Consider the following 15752-nt stretch of genomic DNA (forward strand, 5'->3'; position numbering starts at 1 on the left):
TGCCTTCTATTAGAGATAGCATGCAATAGGCGTAGGAGAATTTGTAGTGCACACGCTGACACCCTTAGGAATTTTTATTCCAGTAGTAGTAAAAGGCAGTTTATTCTGAACATGGAGATATTTCAGAATGTGATCAGAAGTCCTCTAGAGTTCCTCATGTGTATGAAAGCTTAGAATTTCTCGTTTTGCTTTTTTACTTCTGTTAGTTTAAGGACTTGAGCTGATACTGCCCTTCACATGTGAGCATAAGACTACAGTGACCTGAATTTTAAATACTTGCTTTTTATTCTTGAACAAGAATAACAGAGTTGATTGGATATCATCCAGAGGAGATGCTGGGTCGTTCAGCGTATGAGTTCTACCATGCCTTGGACTCGGAGAGTATGACCAAGAGTCATCAGAACTGTAAGTCACAGTCTAATTTTAATTTGTCGTTTGCATGTAAAGCACAAATTGTGGGTACCTCAATACATAGTTGAAAATACAAGTGCATCTTGTGTGCAGATGCTCTCCAAGAGCAGTATTTACACCAGGTAACTGTGCTTGTCTAGCTGAAATCTGCTGCTGATCCTTCCAGAGGGTCTGGGTTTTGCCATAATAAAAGATAAACTTGGCTTTAAAGGGAAGAATCACTGTCTCTCTAAGGTACAGTGCAAGGTTCAGCTGAAAATTTGAAAAGCTGAGTTAGGCAGTTCTAGCCTGATGAGAAGAGCATTTCCTGGTGGCAAACAAAATTGGGATTGTTCAAAAAGAAAAGAGAAGGTATTGGTCAGGATGACATAAATGTGGCCTTCCAGTACGTGAAGGGAGCCTACAGGAAGAATGGAGAGGGAGTATTTACAAGAGCATGTAGTGACAGGACAAGGTGGAATGGCTTCAGACCGACAGAGGGTGGGTTTACATGAGATATTAGGAATAAAGTCTTTAGTATCGAGGTGGTGAGGCACTGTAACAGATTGCCCAGAGAGGCTGTGGCTGCCCCATCCCTAGCAGAGCTCCAGGCCAGATTGGATGTGGCTCAGAGCAGCCTGGTCTAGTGGAAGGTGTCCCTGCCTATGGCAGGGGCTGGAAATAGATGATTTCTAAAGTTCCTTAAAGATCCCAAGCCATTCTAGGATTATCTTTGTCATGTGCTGTTGGACTCAGCAGACAGAGCTAAAGGGAAATAGGAAGAGCTTATTGCAGTGTTTTTTTGAATGTCTCTCTTTTGCTACCAAATAACAACTATCTTCTCCATCCAAAGTAGATGTGCAAGGAGATTTCTTAAAGGGATATTAATTATACAAATAATTCCTACTGCCAGGAACAACTGCTTCTTGTTACTGTTATGCCTATGGGAACTGCCAGTTTTAGCTATTCTTCAAGTAAAGTATCTGAATTATTCTGGGAACAGAGATCAGATCCAAGATCACTCTCTTCAGCAGGCCACACAGTTACAATTTCCATCTCTTTCACATCAATTGTCTTAAGATAATTGGATTTTAATCTTCAATCTCTGTCCTCAAGAGTTAGTGCTTTGGCTGGAGACAAGGTAGTGCCTTAATGTGCAAACTACATTTCCCACCCTTGGCTGTTATTGGAGAGTTCTAAGCAGCACATCACTAAAACCTCTGCAGATGCTCTTTTAATAGAAACAAAGCAAAGCAGCTAGACTGGATCCTACAAGATCAAAAAACAAACCCCACACACCGTGTAGTTGTTGTGATGAAGGCCTCTGTCCTCAGGAAAAAGCCCATTACTTAGATCACGTCTATAGGGAATTGGCCACCAAATAGACTTACAGAAAGTATTTCTGTACTTCCCAGAAAAAAGTTGCAGCAAAGAACAATTATCTGACCTTAAGGGGTTAGCTCCAATGGCAAAGATTCAGGACAGTTTTAAGCTGAAACATTTCTTGAAAAACTGTTTGGCAGTGATGAAAGTTGTGTGCTGTAAACCAGTGTTGATATGAATCATCCTGTTTCCAACGCTGATTAAAAGAAAAAAAATAGATCAGCCCATACTCAGTCAGAGTTACCTGGGCATGTAATTTTTTAAATTGTTTCTTAGGTAATATGTTAGTGTTTTTACAAGTAAAAATGAATAAGTGACATTTATAGATAGGATATTAATATCCTGTGCTGGGCTAATGAAAGTCATCCTGTGAAATTAAGGGGTGTGCTATACTGGTGCTTTTGAATCATTGAGCTGGATTTCTAAGAATGGGACACTACTGGGAGGGAATAAAATGGGAGCTGACAATCCATTTGGTAACGGCAAAGGGAGGGTGAGCAAACCCTTGTTGGTTATCCCCATCTTAATGAAATGGGAGCACTCAGCTACATGTCCATGTAAAGATTTCTGGAGAGTTTCTAGTATCCACTGTGACCAGGCACTAATAGATGTTGCTTCTCACTCCAGCAATTCAATTACCCTCACGTAGTGCAGGGTGTGTGTCCAGATGCCGTTTGTGCCAACTGAAAATGGCCATGTCCTACAAACCTGCTGCAGGGTACAAGGTCTGATCAAGAAGCAGAATGAAGGCAAGAGGAAGCCTTAGAGGGGTGGTGTTACACCAGCAAAAATCCTTAAGTCACTGCACAGGTTATAAGTGTTTCGGATCAAACTGTTCCATTGGATTTATGAGAGTACGGGATCAGCATGGACTATCTTTTTACTGTTGGAAGCACAGGACCAAAGCCTATTGCTGTGATAAATGTGATTTCCCACAATAAAACCATGAGTTTAAATAACCAGCAAATTTGACCTCTTTAATTTTTCTAACATAAATAGTTCCTATGTCTTCTGGGACCATTAGGCTTCTTACCAAGTCAGAGAACAACCACAAAGACAAAATGACAGCAAGCTGTGACTTGTCAAAACAGACATAAACCCTTCAAATAGGAAATGCCTGGATTCCATTATGTGTGCCATTGAGATGCTGTGTAATGCAGGGTAACCAAGCAGGTATAGAGCTTATACAGACCATGTTCTTCCTCACAGCATGTGGCTATACAGAACTTACTCATTTTCCCTGGCCACATCCTATTGCATGTGGAAATAGCCACCTCAAAGTTCATGTTCAGCAGACTTGCATTTATTAAACAGTAATTTTTATTAGAAGTATGCTATGTATAGAGTATATCTCCTTGCAATTATGCAGTCATCAATTCTGACAGTGCCCAGCAGTTAGCAGAAGTTCAGCAAGCCTTGCAAGGGAATCATGGTTTTGCGTTCTAATAAATTTGTCCCTGCTTTCCCCGCTCTCTCCACACAAAGATAAGGAATATAATTGGAGCCTATTTCATTGACAAGTAACTAGTTCTGTACAGATACAGGTAATGTATACTTTTTAAAAAGTAAAAAAAAAAAAAAAAAAAAAAAAAAAGAAGATAAGTGAGAAGTTCACTCTGAAGGCAGAACCTTAAATGTAGCATTGATAACAAAGTCAGCAGTTACAAGTGTATTAGTAATTTATGAGATTACTCCCTGGAGGGATTCTGCTGTACTTTATTATATCAGAACATGACATGCTTTGAATAATAATAATAAAAAAGATTAAAGCAGTAAAAAGCTTCTTTGTAATGTAACAGGCGCCTACACTGTGACTCTTATTGATGAGCTGATGATTAGGAAACAGTGTAATTATGTTTCACAAGCAGAGCAGAACAGTCCAGTCACTAAAACACTTTGAAATGAAAGCCTTTTGATTTTGTTCCACCAGAAGTATTTAATCAATAAAAGTAATGTTCTACTTTGTCTAAATAAATTAAAGGAAGGATGATTAAATACTCCTAGGAAGAAAACAAACAAACTTTAGAAATAGAAGGATAAACACAGCAACAATTATCTGCAAAATAGTTGTTGTATTTCACAGGCCTGGAGTTGTACATTTGTACGGTGGAGATGTAGGAAAGGCTGACAATAGCTAGCGTCTTTTAATGGCCACACTCACAAGGAATTTTTCTGTAAAAAGATCACAGTATCAATTTTCCAGTCCTCCTGAGTCAAATTGCATTATTTCTAGGGCATTAGTTTGATGGCATACTTCTTTTGGATGTAAAAGCTGTTTTAGGAAAGGTTGCCAATGTGTGGTCAAAGGTTTTGTTCGGCCAGTTCCCACTTCTGCTGCTATTCAGTGTGACTATGTCTGCTTACAAGTACAAGCTCTTACTAGTGCAAGTACTGCTTGTCTATTCCAGCCCTAATTTTTTTGCCGTTGAGCGACATTATTTTTCCTTCACTGACAGCTTTGAATTACAACAGGCAGGACATCATAAAAGCTTACATCTCCAAAGCTCCACACTGAAAACTTGTTCTCTGCAACTATTGCAAAATATTGGGGGATAGCATGGCTACAGATTTCACCCTTCAAACATTCAGAAGCTTTAAACCCAAGTTGTACTATTGTCAGTTTATTGTTTGGGAAACACAGGATAGTTCAAAAAAGCACAGTTAAATAAACATTACTTGATTTGGTCACGTGGGTCTTGGTTTCTTCTAGGCCGCTAATTCCAAGCTCTTGCAGAGGAACACACTGTTCAACCAGAGGGAGAAATACCGTAGTTCAACTTATTTTTTCTCTAGACAAAGCAGTTCTGTTTACTATTCTTATTCTTATTCTCATTCTTTTGATACCTTTTTAAGAGTGATATTACCACCATAAGATCTTGATTTTTAAAAAAAATCTTAGCAAATATAGCTTTTAAATCACGTGATTTTTATATTTATTGATTACCTAAATAAGGAAACTATAGTTTCCTCAACAAATTCACTTTTCTACAGATCAATTACTGAGACACTTCTACAACAGAGACTCAAGAAACATGCAGTCAGCAGGCATTATTTTGGGAGTTGAGATATGATATTAATTTTTTTTAATTCCACATTCTATCTGAAGATTCAGACCATCTCAATAACTCAAATGCCAGAATTCAAATTTTCAATCTTGAGTAGACGCCTCAAACGAACAACCTCTTTCATGTTTAAAATGGATGAATTTTCCCAAAGTTAAGCACATCCCTGTCCACAAATGCTTCAATGCACTTCTGCACAATAAAGACTCAGAAGTCTGTGTATTTAAAACAAGTGTTACATGTTGTGTATTCCTGTCCTGATACATTATTTATATCTCTTCCCCCTTTTCTCAGTGTGTACAAAAGGTCAAGTAGTGACGGGCCAGTACCGTATGCTTGCCAAGCACGGGGGATACGTATGGCTAGAGACCCAAGGCACAGTGATTTACAATACCCGAAACCTGCAGCCCCAGTGCATCGTCTGCGTCAACTACGTGCTGAGGTGGGTTCAGGGGACACACGGAACACGTGTGCATTCACGTGCTGGAGGAATGCGATATTTGGAGGAACTTTTCAAGGGTCTATTTATTCAACATTGTTGTTCCGAAATCAGTTTAGTCATCTTTGTTCAGTCTTGTTTACTGATGTTAGACATCGATGAAAAATGTGGCATGCCTGTTCCCATATGCGCTATTGAAATACACCACAGCCTTTCTCCTTTGCAGAGCGGCTGCTGTGCTCGTACAGCAGAGTATACAGTCTGCACTGAAGACTTTATTGTGTAACACAACTGCTTATGTGGTTTGTTTTTCTAATGCTGTGACCAAGAGATAAAACAGTAGTAACTGTATCGTGTGTTGCTAGGAAAAGCTGTTTACAGCCTTAAAAATCAGAACCAATCAGAAGTTTTGCCTTCATTTGGCAAAACTCAAGTTTTTTTGCTCCTAGTTGGGGCCAAAATAGGAAATTCTTATTTGAGTGATAGTCTGGGTCATTACAGCCTCAACTACATCCCTTTAAAAAGCAGAGCAACAAAGCCCTGAGTATTCCCACAAAAGTCCTGACCACACTCTCTGCGTCATCCGAAATGGTGGTGCTCAGCAACGCTGGAACTGTGCCTCGCCTGTCGAGAGCCTGGCACGCAACCGAGAGGCCAAAGTGCTCCTATAGCCCCAGCTTCAGGGAGCTTCTGCTGCCTACTTTATCCACATCTTTCATCTTTATGGTACAAAATGCCTAAAACCTGTTCTCTCCTTAGTGAAATTGAGAAGAACGATGTTGTGTTCTCCATGGACCAAACAGAATCACTCTTCAAGCCTCACCTGCTGACAATGAACACTGCCTATGACAGCAGCATCCCTGCAACAGCAAAGAGTGACTTCTTGTTTACTAAGCTAAAGGAAGAACCAGAGGAACTTGCTCAGCTGGCACCAACACCTGGTGATGCCATTATTTCCCTGGATTTTGGTTAGTATTTGTATAAATTATTTTTGTGCAACAAAGAACCACATGTGAGCCTTCATTTAGAAACTTAATAGACAAGGTCTGTTTGCTGTGTGTACAAATAGGAAGTAATGGCTAAAAGAGCCCACATGCTCACACCAGTGGAAAATTTCTGTGAATGAGGGCAGGTTCAGGCTTTCTTGCTGACTAAATAACGTGCATTAAGTCTATGCCAACTTATTGTCATGGCAACTAGGAGCAGTGTTTACTTTTAATGAATAGCTGCAGTTGTATCATAACACTGCACCAGCTAAAAGTATTCATTAATATTGTTAAAACCCCCTCCAGGAACACAGAAGTTTGAGGAAGCCCCTGCCTTCACCAATGCTGTTTTGACACCAAACAAAGCATGGCCAGTGGAAGTGAAAAGCCACCCTGCTCAAGGTGAAACACTGACGATACCATCCTTTACAATGCCTCAGATTGCACCTGGCAGCAGTACTCCAAGTGCAAGCAGCAACAGTAGCTGTTCCACGGTAAGAAGAGCTTAAAAAAACATTAAAAGCATGTTATGTTTTGTATCCAAATCCCATCAATATATATAGACAACATTTTTATGTTGGCAGTCCTGTCTCACTTCTTACTAGAAAGGCCCAGAGTATCCCTATTCTTCCTATACTGCATCATGCCTTAAGAATTAACAGCAAAACTACAAAATGGGAACAATATCCTGGCTTCACACTGCAGCCCTCATTGTCTCCCAGCTGTCCCTCTAGTAATTACTGTGACATATAAAACAACTAGTAGGAGAACATGCTACCACCTTTCATGGAGTTATCCTTATATAAAAAGCCAATGTAAAATTGTGTGGCCACTGGGATCATTACCCCAGACCCATCCTCCTTCTGTTAAGTAGAAGCTGTAGTTTTTAGGAAGTTTAGCCAAGTCAGGCTTCTGAGAGCAGCTCCTTGGAGTTTCCCACTGAAGAAATGAACATGCTTCCATGGCACTGCCTCCAAGAGCTGGAGCCACTCTTACCAGAGGGCGTCCAGAAAAGATGGATGTCTTAAGAAAACACGGAAGTATTGCTAAGCATCTTATTTCTTGATGAAAGTATTTAATGGTGTACATTTCTTGTTGCTGGTCTAAGCTGCCAAAAAACATTTAAAATAGGAAGTAGGTTCCTGTAATGGGTGCCTATGTTTTGCACTGACAATCTTGTGTCAGAGAAAAGCTTCTGATAGAAGTGGACAGTTTTGGGTTCTGAGCACACTAAATACACCATCTGCCCGTTCACTTTTCATAGGAAAGATCTGTTACTGAGTAACAGCATGGTATAAACAACATGATGCAAAGCCAGTACTGTGGTAGTCTTCCTGCTTAGAACAAATTGTTATTTCCATGCAGCCCAGCAGCCCAGGAGATTATTACTGTTCTGTGGATGAAGATTTTAAGATTGAGGTGATTGAAAAACTTTTTGCCATGGACACAGAATCAAAAAGTCAGTGCACCTCCCAGGTAATAAACTCTCTCTTCTAAAATCCACCAAGATCAGTCTCCTACTAGTAGACAGTACAGCTGCATGTTGTGTGTGCAGATATTGGGATACAGCATTTAAACTGCATGTGCACATGCACACTAAATCTTTGATGCACATTAACAAAACAGTGCACTTCCAAAAGCTGCCATGTCATTCTCTGTCCCTAACTCTCTGAAACACAAGGTTTAGAGTGTCACTGTGGTGGCACTGCTAAGAAGAAAGGATCACCAGAGAGGTTTCAAAATTTGGAGGCTTCCGTAGATTGGATAAGGAATATAAGCAGCAGCAATTTGTTTTCAAATGCAGCCAAATGGCTAATGAGTAAACATCCTTTCTAGAACAAAATATAAATAAATTAATTCTTGCAAAACACCCATATGAGAGAGGAATGCTCCTAATAGTACACATCTCCTTTAACTACAAATATGAAAACTCATTTTAGAGATATGCTTCTTCTTTTGCCTCTTGGAGGTTTTCAGAGAGACTTGAAAATTACGTGCACATAAAGTAACACAGAGTCTCCATCTTCTGCATTCTAATAATCATGTAAGTGTAGAAATTTCCCCTATAAATAAATAAACCCATTATTACAGCATTACAGCAAGTGAGCTAGTGAATAAAAGGTGTGGGCCTGATTCAGCTTACTTAACTTTAGATACTTAATTGAAATGCTTTGTGAAGAGCTTATACTTTATAGTCAAGAGGAAGGAACAGGCACTGCTGATCGGTAGCACAGACCTCACACTCATCTCTATTTATTAATCCTGCAGAAAGTTTGGGATGCTGCTGCCCAAATTAGATACTTCAATTTGCTAACACAATTTACAGGCTTAGGCAGGCTGTAATCCATGTTCTGGAGAACTTTCTTCTAAGTCTGGACATAGAAATGAAAGCAAAAGAAAGAGTGGACAGATAGGAGAGAAGCGTGGAGCTGGATGAAACTCACTGCAAGACTTCACGTGTGCAAACTTCAGTATTGTCAGATTCAGCATCTGCTTGCTCAGGTGTGTCCCACCACATCAGCTGCTTTGGTGGGAAAAACAAGTATTATAAAAGTGCTGCAGGGGTGTCATGAGCTGACCGGGGAGCCAACATTGATTATTCTCTCTGTTCAGCTCTGGTCAAATGCCAAGAGAAGTGAATGTGGGTGCGACTAGTCCTCCAAGGGAAAAAATAATACAGATTTAAGTGTTATAATGTCCTTCTGGCTACATTTTTTCAACCCTTGCATTTTTAGACATCTTTTTTTTATGTAGCTGAATTATGAGAAAGCTGTGTTTTCTATTTTAACATGAAAAAGCCTGAGGTTGAACTACATGCTGCATGCTGTAGAGTCTTGGCAAACAAGTCATTGAAAGCTTAGTGAAATAGCATCTACTTCAGATCACAGTGATGCTGGAGGCTGCATGCAAGCTGCTTTAACACATATTGCTCCTCTGGGAGGTTTTTTCCTTCAGTTTGTTATCTTCATTTTGCTGCTGATGATATGAACATGTATGCTAGCATAGAAATAAGACTCCTTTAAACAGGAGTTGGCCATTTTCATTAGGTAAATTTGGCATCCACTGATTTTTCAGCTTTGCATCAATTAGTATTCCATATCACACTAACTGCCACAACTATTACTAATTTATAGTTTCTTTATGAACTTACTTTATCTTTGCACAGACTGACTTTAATGAACTGGACCTTGAAACCTTGGCCCCTTACATTCCTATGGATGGAGAAGATTTCCAGCTCAGCCCCATCTACCAAGAAGAAAATCCTCTCTGTGAAAGTGCACAAAATACCCAGCAGCATCTAAGTAGCATGAGTACCATCTTCCAACCCCTCACTCCTGCTTCACAGAATCAGTTCCTCCCAGAGAAATACTGCCCACAGCTATCAAATGAAAAAATTAACTCTGGTCATGGGTCCCTGTCATCGGTGTTCTTCAACAATGTGAGTAGGTCATCACTGCCACCATACCATGACCAAGCCAGCACTCCCCTGTCTTCAATGGGAGGAAGATCAAACACCCAGTGGCCACCTGATCCCACATTAGAATACGTTCCTGCCAAATGGAAACTAATGGATAAATACTCAGGATCCCTATCAAGTTCCCCCTCGGGCCCACCAATAATTTCTCAAAGAGTACCCATATATAAAAAAAGGTACGTGTTTCTGTGGTATAACTATGTATATTTACCCAAAAAAATATTTTGGGAAATGAGAAATTTTGTAGTCTTGAAAATTAATTTTTCTCAATTCAGTTGAAACAATTTGTTGTGATAGGCATCAGACTGCAGCTCTGGGGAAATTAATGTGGTGCTCTCCTAGTGACAGTGAGTCTGGAGGAAGCAGAAGTGCGCTAATTTTTCATTGCCTGTAAGGATAGGCAAATGAATTTCCTGCTGGTCCAGTTAAAATTACAGCAGTAATTTTGCAAAGCATGCTTGACTTTGTTTAAGAACAGCACCAAAAAACTTACTGGTCCAGCAGTAGCAGGGACGAACACACACATTATCTTACCTTGCATATATTTTCTGCACAACAGAAAATGGGGAAGAGAGAGGAATGAAAGTACATTATTGCTGGCATATAATAAATACTACAGCCAAGACTTAAATTGCAACCTCTTTTTCTGCAACCTTCTTGTTTGCTTTCTTACACACATGAACAGTATGTGATGAGATGTAGATCAGAGGGCCTGGAAGTCCTCGCAGTCCTAGAAGTTGCCTCATAGCTAGAAGTTTCTCTGTAGCTCTTGACTTTCCAATGTTGCTCACACTGACATGTTCAGGAAGTATATAAAATAGCAATGGTCATTTTTAAACATGAAGCTGTGCAGTTTGCTTTTTGGGATTCCTTGCTGGCAGAAATACCAGTGTCTGAATATGCATCTGGAAAGAAAGGGTTTGTCCCCAGTCAACAACTTGTGTGTTCATACACAGTATGTAAAGCAAGGGAGCATGCATGGCTCTCAAATCCAATTCTTAAGAATTACTTTCTTTTCCACAGCATTTTTTTGTCTGCCTGGAGATGCCTAGAGGCTGTTTATGCTAAACTTTCATAAGTCTTTGATCTCAAACGTCAAAAGTTTCTGAAGATGGTAGGATGACTAATAACAGGAAATAAAAACATTTGATGTTTGAGATCTGTCCACTGGCAAGTCTCAGACACTTCAAATGTCTTTAAATGAAAGAAGAATCTCTATAAATGAACCAGATTACTTTGATTTGCCTTCCTATGCAAAGATCTCCTCTCCACAGGCCCCTGGATTCTTTTGGACAGCGAGGCATAGATATAAACCCAGCAAGACTTGCTCTGTCTACCAGTTTGAAACTGAAGCGACAACTGGATTATGAAGAACAAGCCTTGCAACAGCTGAGTGGGGTAATCATAAGAAATGCATCCCCTTCACAACTTTGGACTCACCATGGTCATCAGTGTAATTGTTTGTTTTGCTTCCCTTCTCATTCTAGGGAGATCCATCTGTCATTAACCCATCTCACTTAATGTGGAAGAGAATGAAGTTTCTCAAGGGGGAAAACTGTTCCTTGGTTGCAGAAAAGAAGTCGCTCAGCACAAGTGTTCTTACTGGTAAGACAAAAGAAAGTGGTTTTGCAATGTTACATATTGAAACACCATTTTAAGACAGGTTGAATAGGGAAAAAAGCTCTTTCAAAAGGAAATGTAAATAAGCTCTGTAAATATTACACTAAGCTGAAATTACAGACTAAGTTGTATCACTAAGAGCTGAACAATTTAAAGGTACATGTGATAAATACCATTTAGCTGGTTTCACGTAGGTTCACACACTTGCTTCGGAGGGAGCAGCTCAGTGGAGTGGTGTTTACCTCCTGCTCATCCAAGGTGTGAATATCTCAGAGCTAGAACAGATACTGTTTCTCTACAACACTGCATTTCCTTACACAAGCATAGCTTGACTGCAGTACTACTGCTAGAGCTGGGGCTGTTTCTAGACTTCCTTTGTGATAAGATGCAAATTTGCCTATGCTGTAACACTATCACACTGAGGTTCACTTTGCTTTGGATCAGTATTATCTAATAGAATTATTGCACTGGCTTCATTTAGCTTTTTTTTTTCCCCCTTTTATTTAAATAACAGATGAATTTTTCTGTAACTCGAGAGGTCTGAGCCAACCAATGAATCAACTGCAGCAACAGCAGCAGCAGCAGCATCAACCCACCTGTGACAGTCCGGGTGAGAAGGTGAAAGCAGGAGCGTTTCCCCCTCTGTTTTACAGTTCCCACTGTCAGGACTACAGTGTCCAGCCAGCTCATAAAGCATCAGGTAAGAGCTGTCAAACACAGAGATTGGAAAATGTTGGTATTTTGTTCCAATAATGATTCCATGGGGAAAAAAAAAAAAAAACCACAAAAAATGTGGAGGAGAAGGATGATAAAAATCAAAATACAGCACAAAAAAATCAGTTTTTTGGTTTAGTGTGAAACTGTGATGTTTACATTTGTAATACATGAGAAAAATAATTTTACCGTTCATTTCAGCTAAATTTAACACCTTTTCACCTTGGCAGACCTGTCATCCTCCATCCATGCTCGTCTTGTGATATTTGTGATAGAATTGATTATTACATCGTAATAAACAACTTTGCTGCAGCATAGATATGGAAGTTTGTGGGTCAGACTCTTAACATGTGCATTCTAAATGCTGAAATAAGTAATTAAAGGGGACGTGTGTCTGTTCTTTTTAATACATGAGAGGAGCAGTGTCAATTTAGAAACCATGTCTTTTACTACAGCTTTTCTCATCTGCACCAATACAGTTTTTCTCAGAACGATCTCAGTTTGGGGGTGGAGGTGAAAAACTACACTTGCTTGTGTGACACCCTTGCAGCAGTTTAAGGAGGGGCAGAGCACAGGTTTGCTCTGACACCTGGAACTGCTGGTGATTTGAGGCATATTGACATAAAAACAGAACGCAACTGGTATAAACAGAAGAGGTGGGAGGAAACAAGTGCCCTTACTAGTCTCAGCACCTTAACTTACTTCTTTGCTGCGTTCCAGGTCTGACCAGTCGCCTGCTGGGGCCCTCTTTTGAGCCCTACTTGCTGCCCGAGCTGACGAGATATGACTGTGAGGTGAACGTGCCCGTGCTGGGCAGCTCGACGCTGCTGCAGGGCAGCGAGCTGCTGCGAGCGCTGGACCAGGCCACCTGAGCGACCCCGCCACAGTCCACGGCCCACACCGTTCAAAACAGCTTCCCTTTTTAAATATATTTTTGCAACTAGACAATTTCTAATACCAGTACACTTTTACAGGATTTTACTTGGATATTGAACCTGTCCACATTACCAAATAGTGGCCTTTTGAAGTTACTCACTTTATTATTCATATTAAAGAAATACATCTACTGTATTTTCTCTATTGCAATTAAAGTGGTGTTTAGAGAGTTTGATTACCCTCCCTGTATCTCATTACCTGTAATTTATATTCTGAATTTTTTTTTCTAATTTCATGCTAATAAAAAGCTGTGGTATAAATGACTCATCATGTGATACTTTGGCTGCAGTACTGCAAAGCTATATTTTTATTGCCAAAGATGAATGAAACAAATTTGATCTCCAACCACAGTTTTTTGTTGATCTGCCAAATTAAAATCCTTTGAGTCTTTCTGTTTTCCAGCATTTATTTTATTATAACTTTAATAACTTCTGGAAAAGTATGCTAAGGAAAAATCCCAGCCTTCTGCCTCCCATCCCTTTCCTTCATTTTTATACACTGTGTTGAAAGAAATGTGAATGGTGAAATGCAATGTTTGTGGGTATCTATGAAAGTTGCACGTTTTAAGCTTTTTTCCTCAGAAGCAAGGCACATTCCCAGATGCCTTAAGCTGGCTTAGCTCTACAGCCAAGGGAGTCTTACAGATTTGCCCCAGTGGAGGATTTAGGCCGATGTTTTCATTTGTGTTGAGGTTTCTTGTTTTGTTCTTTGTTGCTGCCTTTATTTTTTACACAAAACAGATTTTTTAATTATTATCTCTCTCTGGGTCAGTTGTTAATCATCTCTTGGTACTTTTGCTATATCTATGACAGAACTACTTTAAGAGCTGTTTCTGCTAGGAACTTGTAGTATTTGTTATGCTGTTTCAGGAATCAGAGCAGTGGCCAGTACTAACACCTCTGATTAATGTTATGTTACCCGTTTTCAATTATATGCCAGCTAGCATTATAACTGCAATATTGAATAAAAAAAAATGTCAAAATAGTATTTTCCAGAGTAATAGGCTAACTCAGTTGTAATTAGACAAAAAGAATTAGGGATTGCATAGTGAGATGAAGAGCCAGCAGCGAGGTCCCTCGTTTTTATTTGCCTTACATTAATCAATAGGTAAAAAGTCATTAAAAGGCACCCAGACATTTTCAGATCTCCTTTTCAACTATCATTAATTGTCATGCACAGATTTGAAAAATAGGGCTTTGAATGCTTTCAAAGGATTTTGTTGTTTTAAATTACAACATCTCTAAACAGCAAAAAGTAATACAATAAAAGGCAGGTGAACAGTTCTTACTTTAAAGTACATACAAATTTAGATCTGTGTTAGGATCTATCTTGTCTCCTCCACTGGTGTAAATCACTGTAGATTCACTGAAGAAAATGAAACAGTGGCAAAGTACTAAAGGAAAAATCTGGCCCAGAAACTTAGAACAAAAAATATATTTTTGAGACTTCTGAGTCTGCTGAAGCCTGGTGTATAAAATTGCTTTACTTCATGCGCTGACACTTGCATAGAGAGAGCCTTGGGTTCATAGAGCACTTCAGAGTTCGCTGTGCTAAGCAAGTCTTAACCACACGTACTTAGAAAAGCTGAAGACCCTTTGTTAGGTACATGATGTAAAAAAAATATACTTCCTATTGTAGGCAATCTTTCGAGAGTTTATTACCAAAAATAATCTACTTGTAAAGTGAAGTTATTACTGTGTGAAAAAATTAATTATAAGCATCAACTTCTGATTAAAATTGGCCATCCACATTTGACAAATTTGCAGTGGCACAGACTTAAGGCTTGAAGGATTAAAGACACTTGAATACTGCTCTTCTGTTTCTTATTTGTGTAGTTTCAGCATTAAAGATGTTATACCCTAACAGTTTACTAAAACACTCTGAAAAAATATTCTATGTCTTAATATTAATCATACTTTTTATCATAATTATTTCATAATCTATATTGCTGAATTCTTATTGACAATATTATAACTGTATGGGAACTTTAACTTGATAAGGAAATGTATTTTGACACTGATACCTTATTAAAGTATACTGATCCTAAATTCTTTGTGACTCATTCGCTATGAATTTGTTATTTGTTGTATCATTGTAAAACAAAAGTATTTATTAAATTATTTATAGAAAATAAAGGTTTGCATTGATCTTTGAAGACTGAAAGAACAATCAAATGTTACCCATGTTTGAGAGCTGGGAAGGAGCCTGCCAAAGGTCCATACTATCAACTGCTTTGTAGAGTTTCCCTGGCTTCCCTCAAATGAAGAAATAATTCCCTGCAGACCACTGCCCTTCTGGAATTTGTCCTGTGGCTCAGACTGCTGCTTCTATTTCAAAACTCTGTTTCTATCTGAGGAGCTGAGGATGCGTTTTGTAATGCTACCCTTACAAAAAAAAGACAGGGAAAATTAAGTCCACAGTTTAGAGGCTGAATTCCCACAGTTCCCAACCTGAGTTTTGTTGGAGAAACAGAAGCCATCATATTCTAGCAGTCTTGGTAAGCCCCTGACTCATGGGCTTTCCCCATCAAATCCTTCCAAGCCTCTGCTCCACCCTGAGTAGTCATTAATGCAAATGCTGCTGTTAAACAGGTCAATCCTTTTCCATACAGAAAATGCCAGTTTTGTCTGTGCAATTACACCGATCACATAGTAGGAAGACAGACACATTAAAAAATTAATTTCCAAACATGCACCTAAACTTCAGTGCTATGTGGAAGCTGTTAATGCTTGACCCTTCTGATAACT

The 15752-nt window shown here is 39.2% G+C and overlaps 1 protein-coding gene across 3 annotated transcripts in view; it reads left to right on the forward strand.

The window, feature by feature from the left end:
* Nucleotides 1-15136, forward strand: part of EPAS1 (endothelial PAS domain protein 1) — a 77088-nt gene extending 61952 nt beyond the window's left edge. Inside the window, exons 7-16 of one of the 3 annotated variants that reach the window (XM_041413504.1) lie at nt 299-405; nt 5130-5277; nt 6034-6242; nt 6567-6754; nt 7626-7736; nt 9427-9911; nt 10995-11133; nt 11223-11340; nt 11870-12055; nt 12790-15136. In XM_041413504.1, coding sequence (XP_041269438.1) covers nt 299-405; nt 5130-5277; nt 6034-6242; nt 6567-6754; nt 7626-7736; nt 9427-9911; nt 10995-11133; nt 11223-11340; nt 11870-12055; nt 12790-12941 — 1843 coding nt within the window. In that variant the 3' untranslated portion in view covers nt 12942-15136. The remainder of the gene's footprint in view (nt 1-298; nt 406-5129; nt 5278-6033; nt 6243-6566; nt 6755-7625; nt 7737-9426; nt 9912-10994; nt 11134-11222; nt 11341-11869; nt 12056-12789) is intronic. The other 2 variants (XM_041413505.1, XM_041413506.1) reach the window with 2 other exon arrangements.
* The last annotated feature ends 616 nt before the right edge of the window (nt 15137-15752 follow it).

This window comes from Onychostruthus taczanowskii, unplaced genomic scaffold, assembly GCF_017590055.1.
Source record: "Onychostruthus taczanowskii isolate IOZ18803 unplaced genomic scaffold, ASM1759005v1 scaffold42, whole genome shotgun sequence".
Classification (NCBI taxonomy): domain Eukaryota; kingdom Metazoa; phylum Chordata; class Aves; order Passeriformes; family Passeridae; genus Onychostruthus; species Onychostruthus taczanowskii.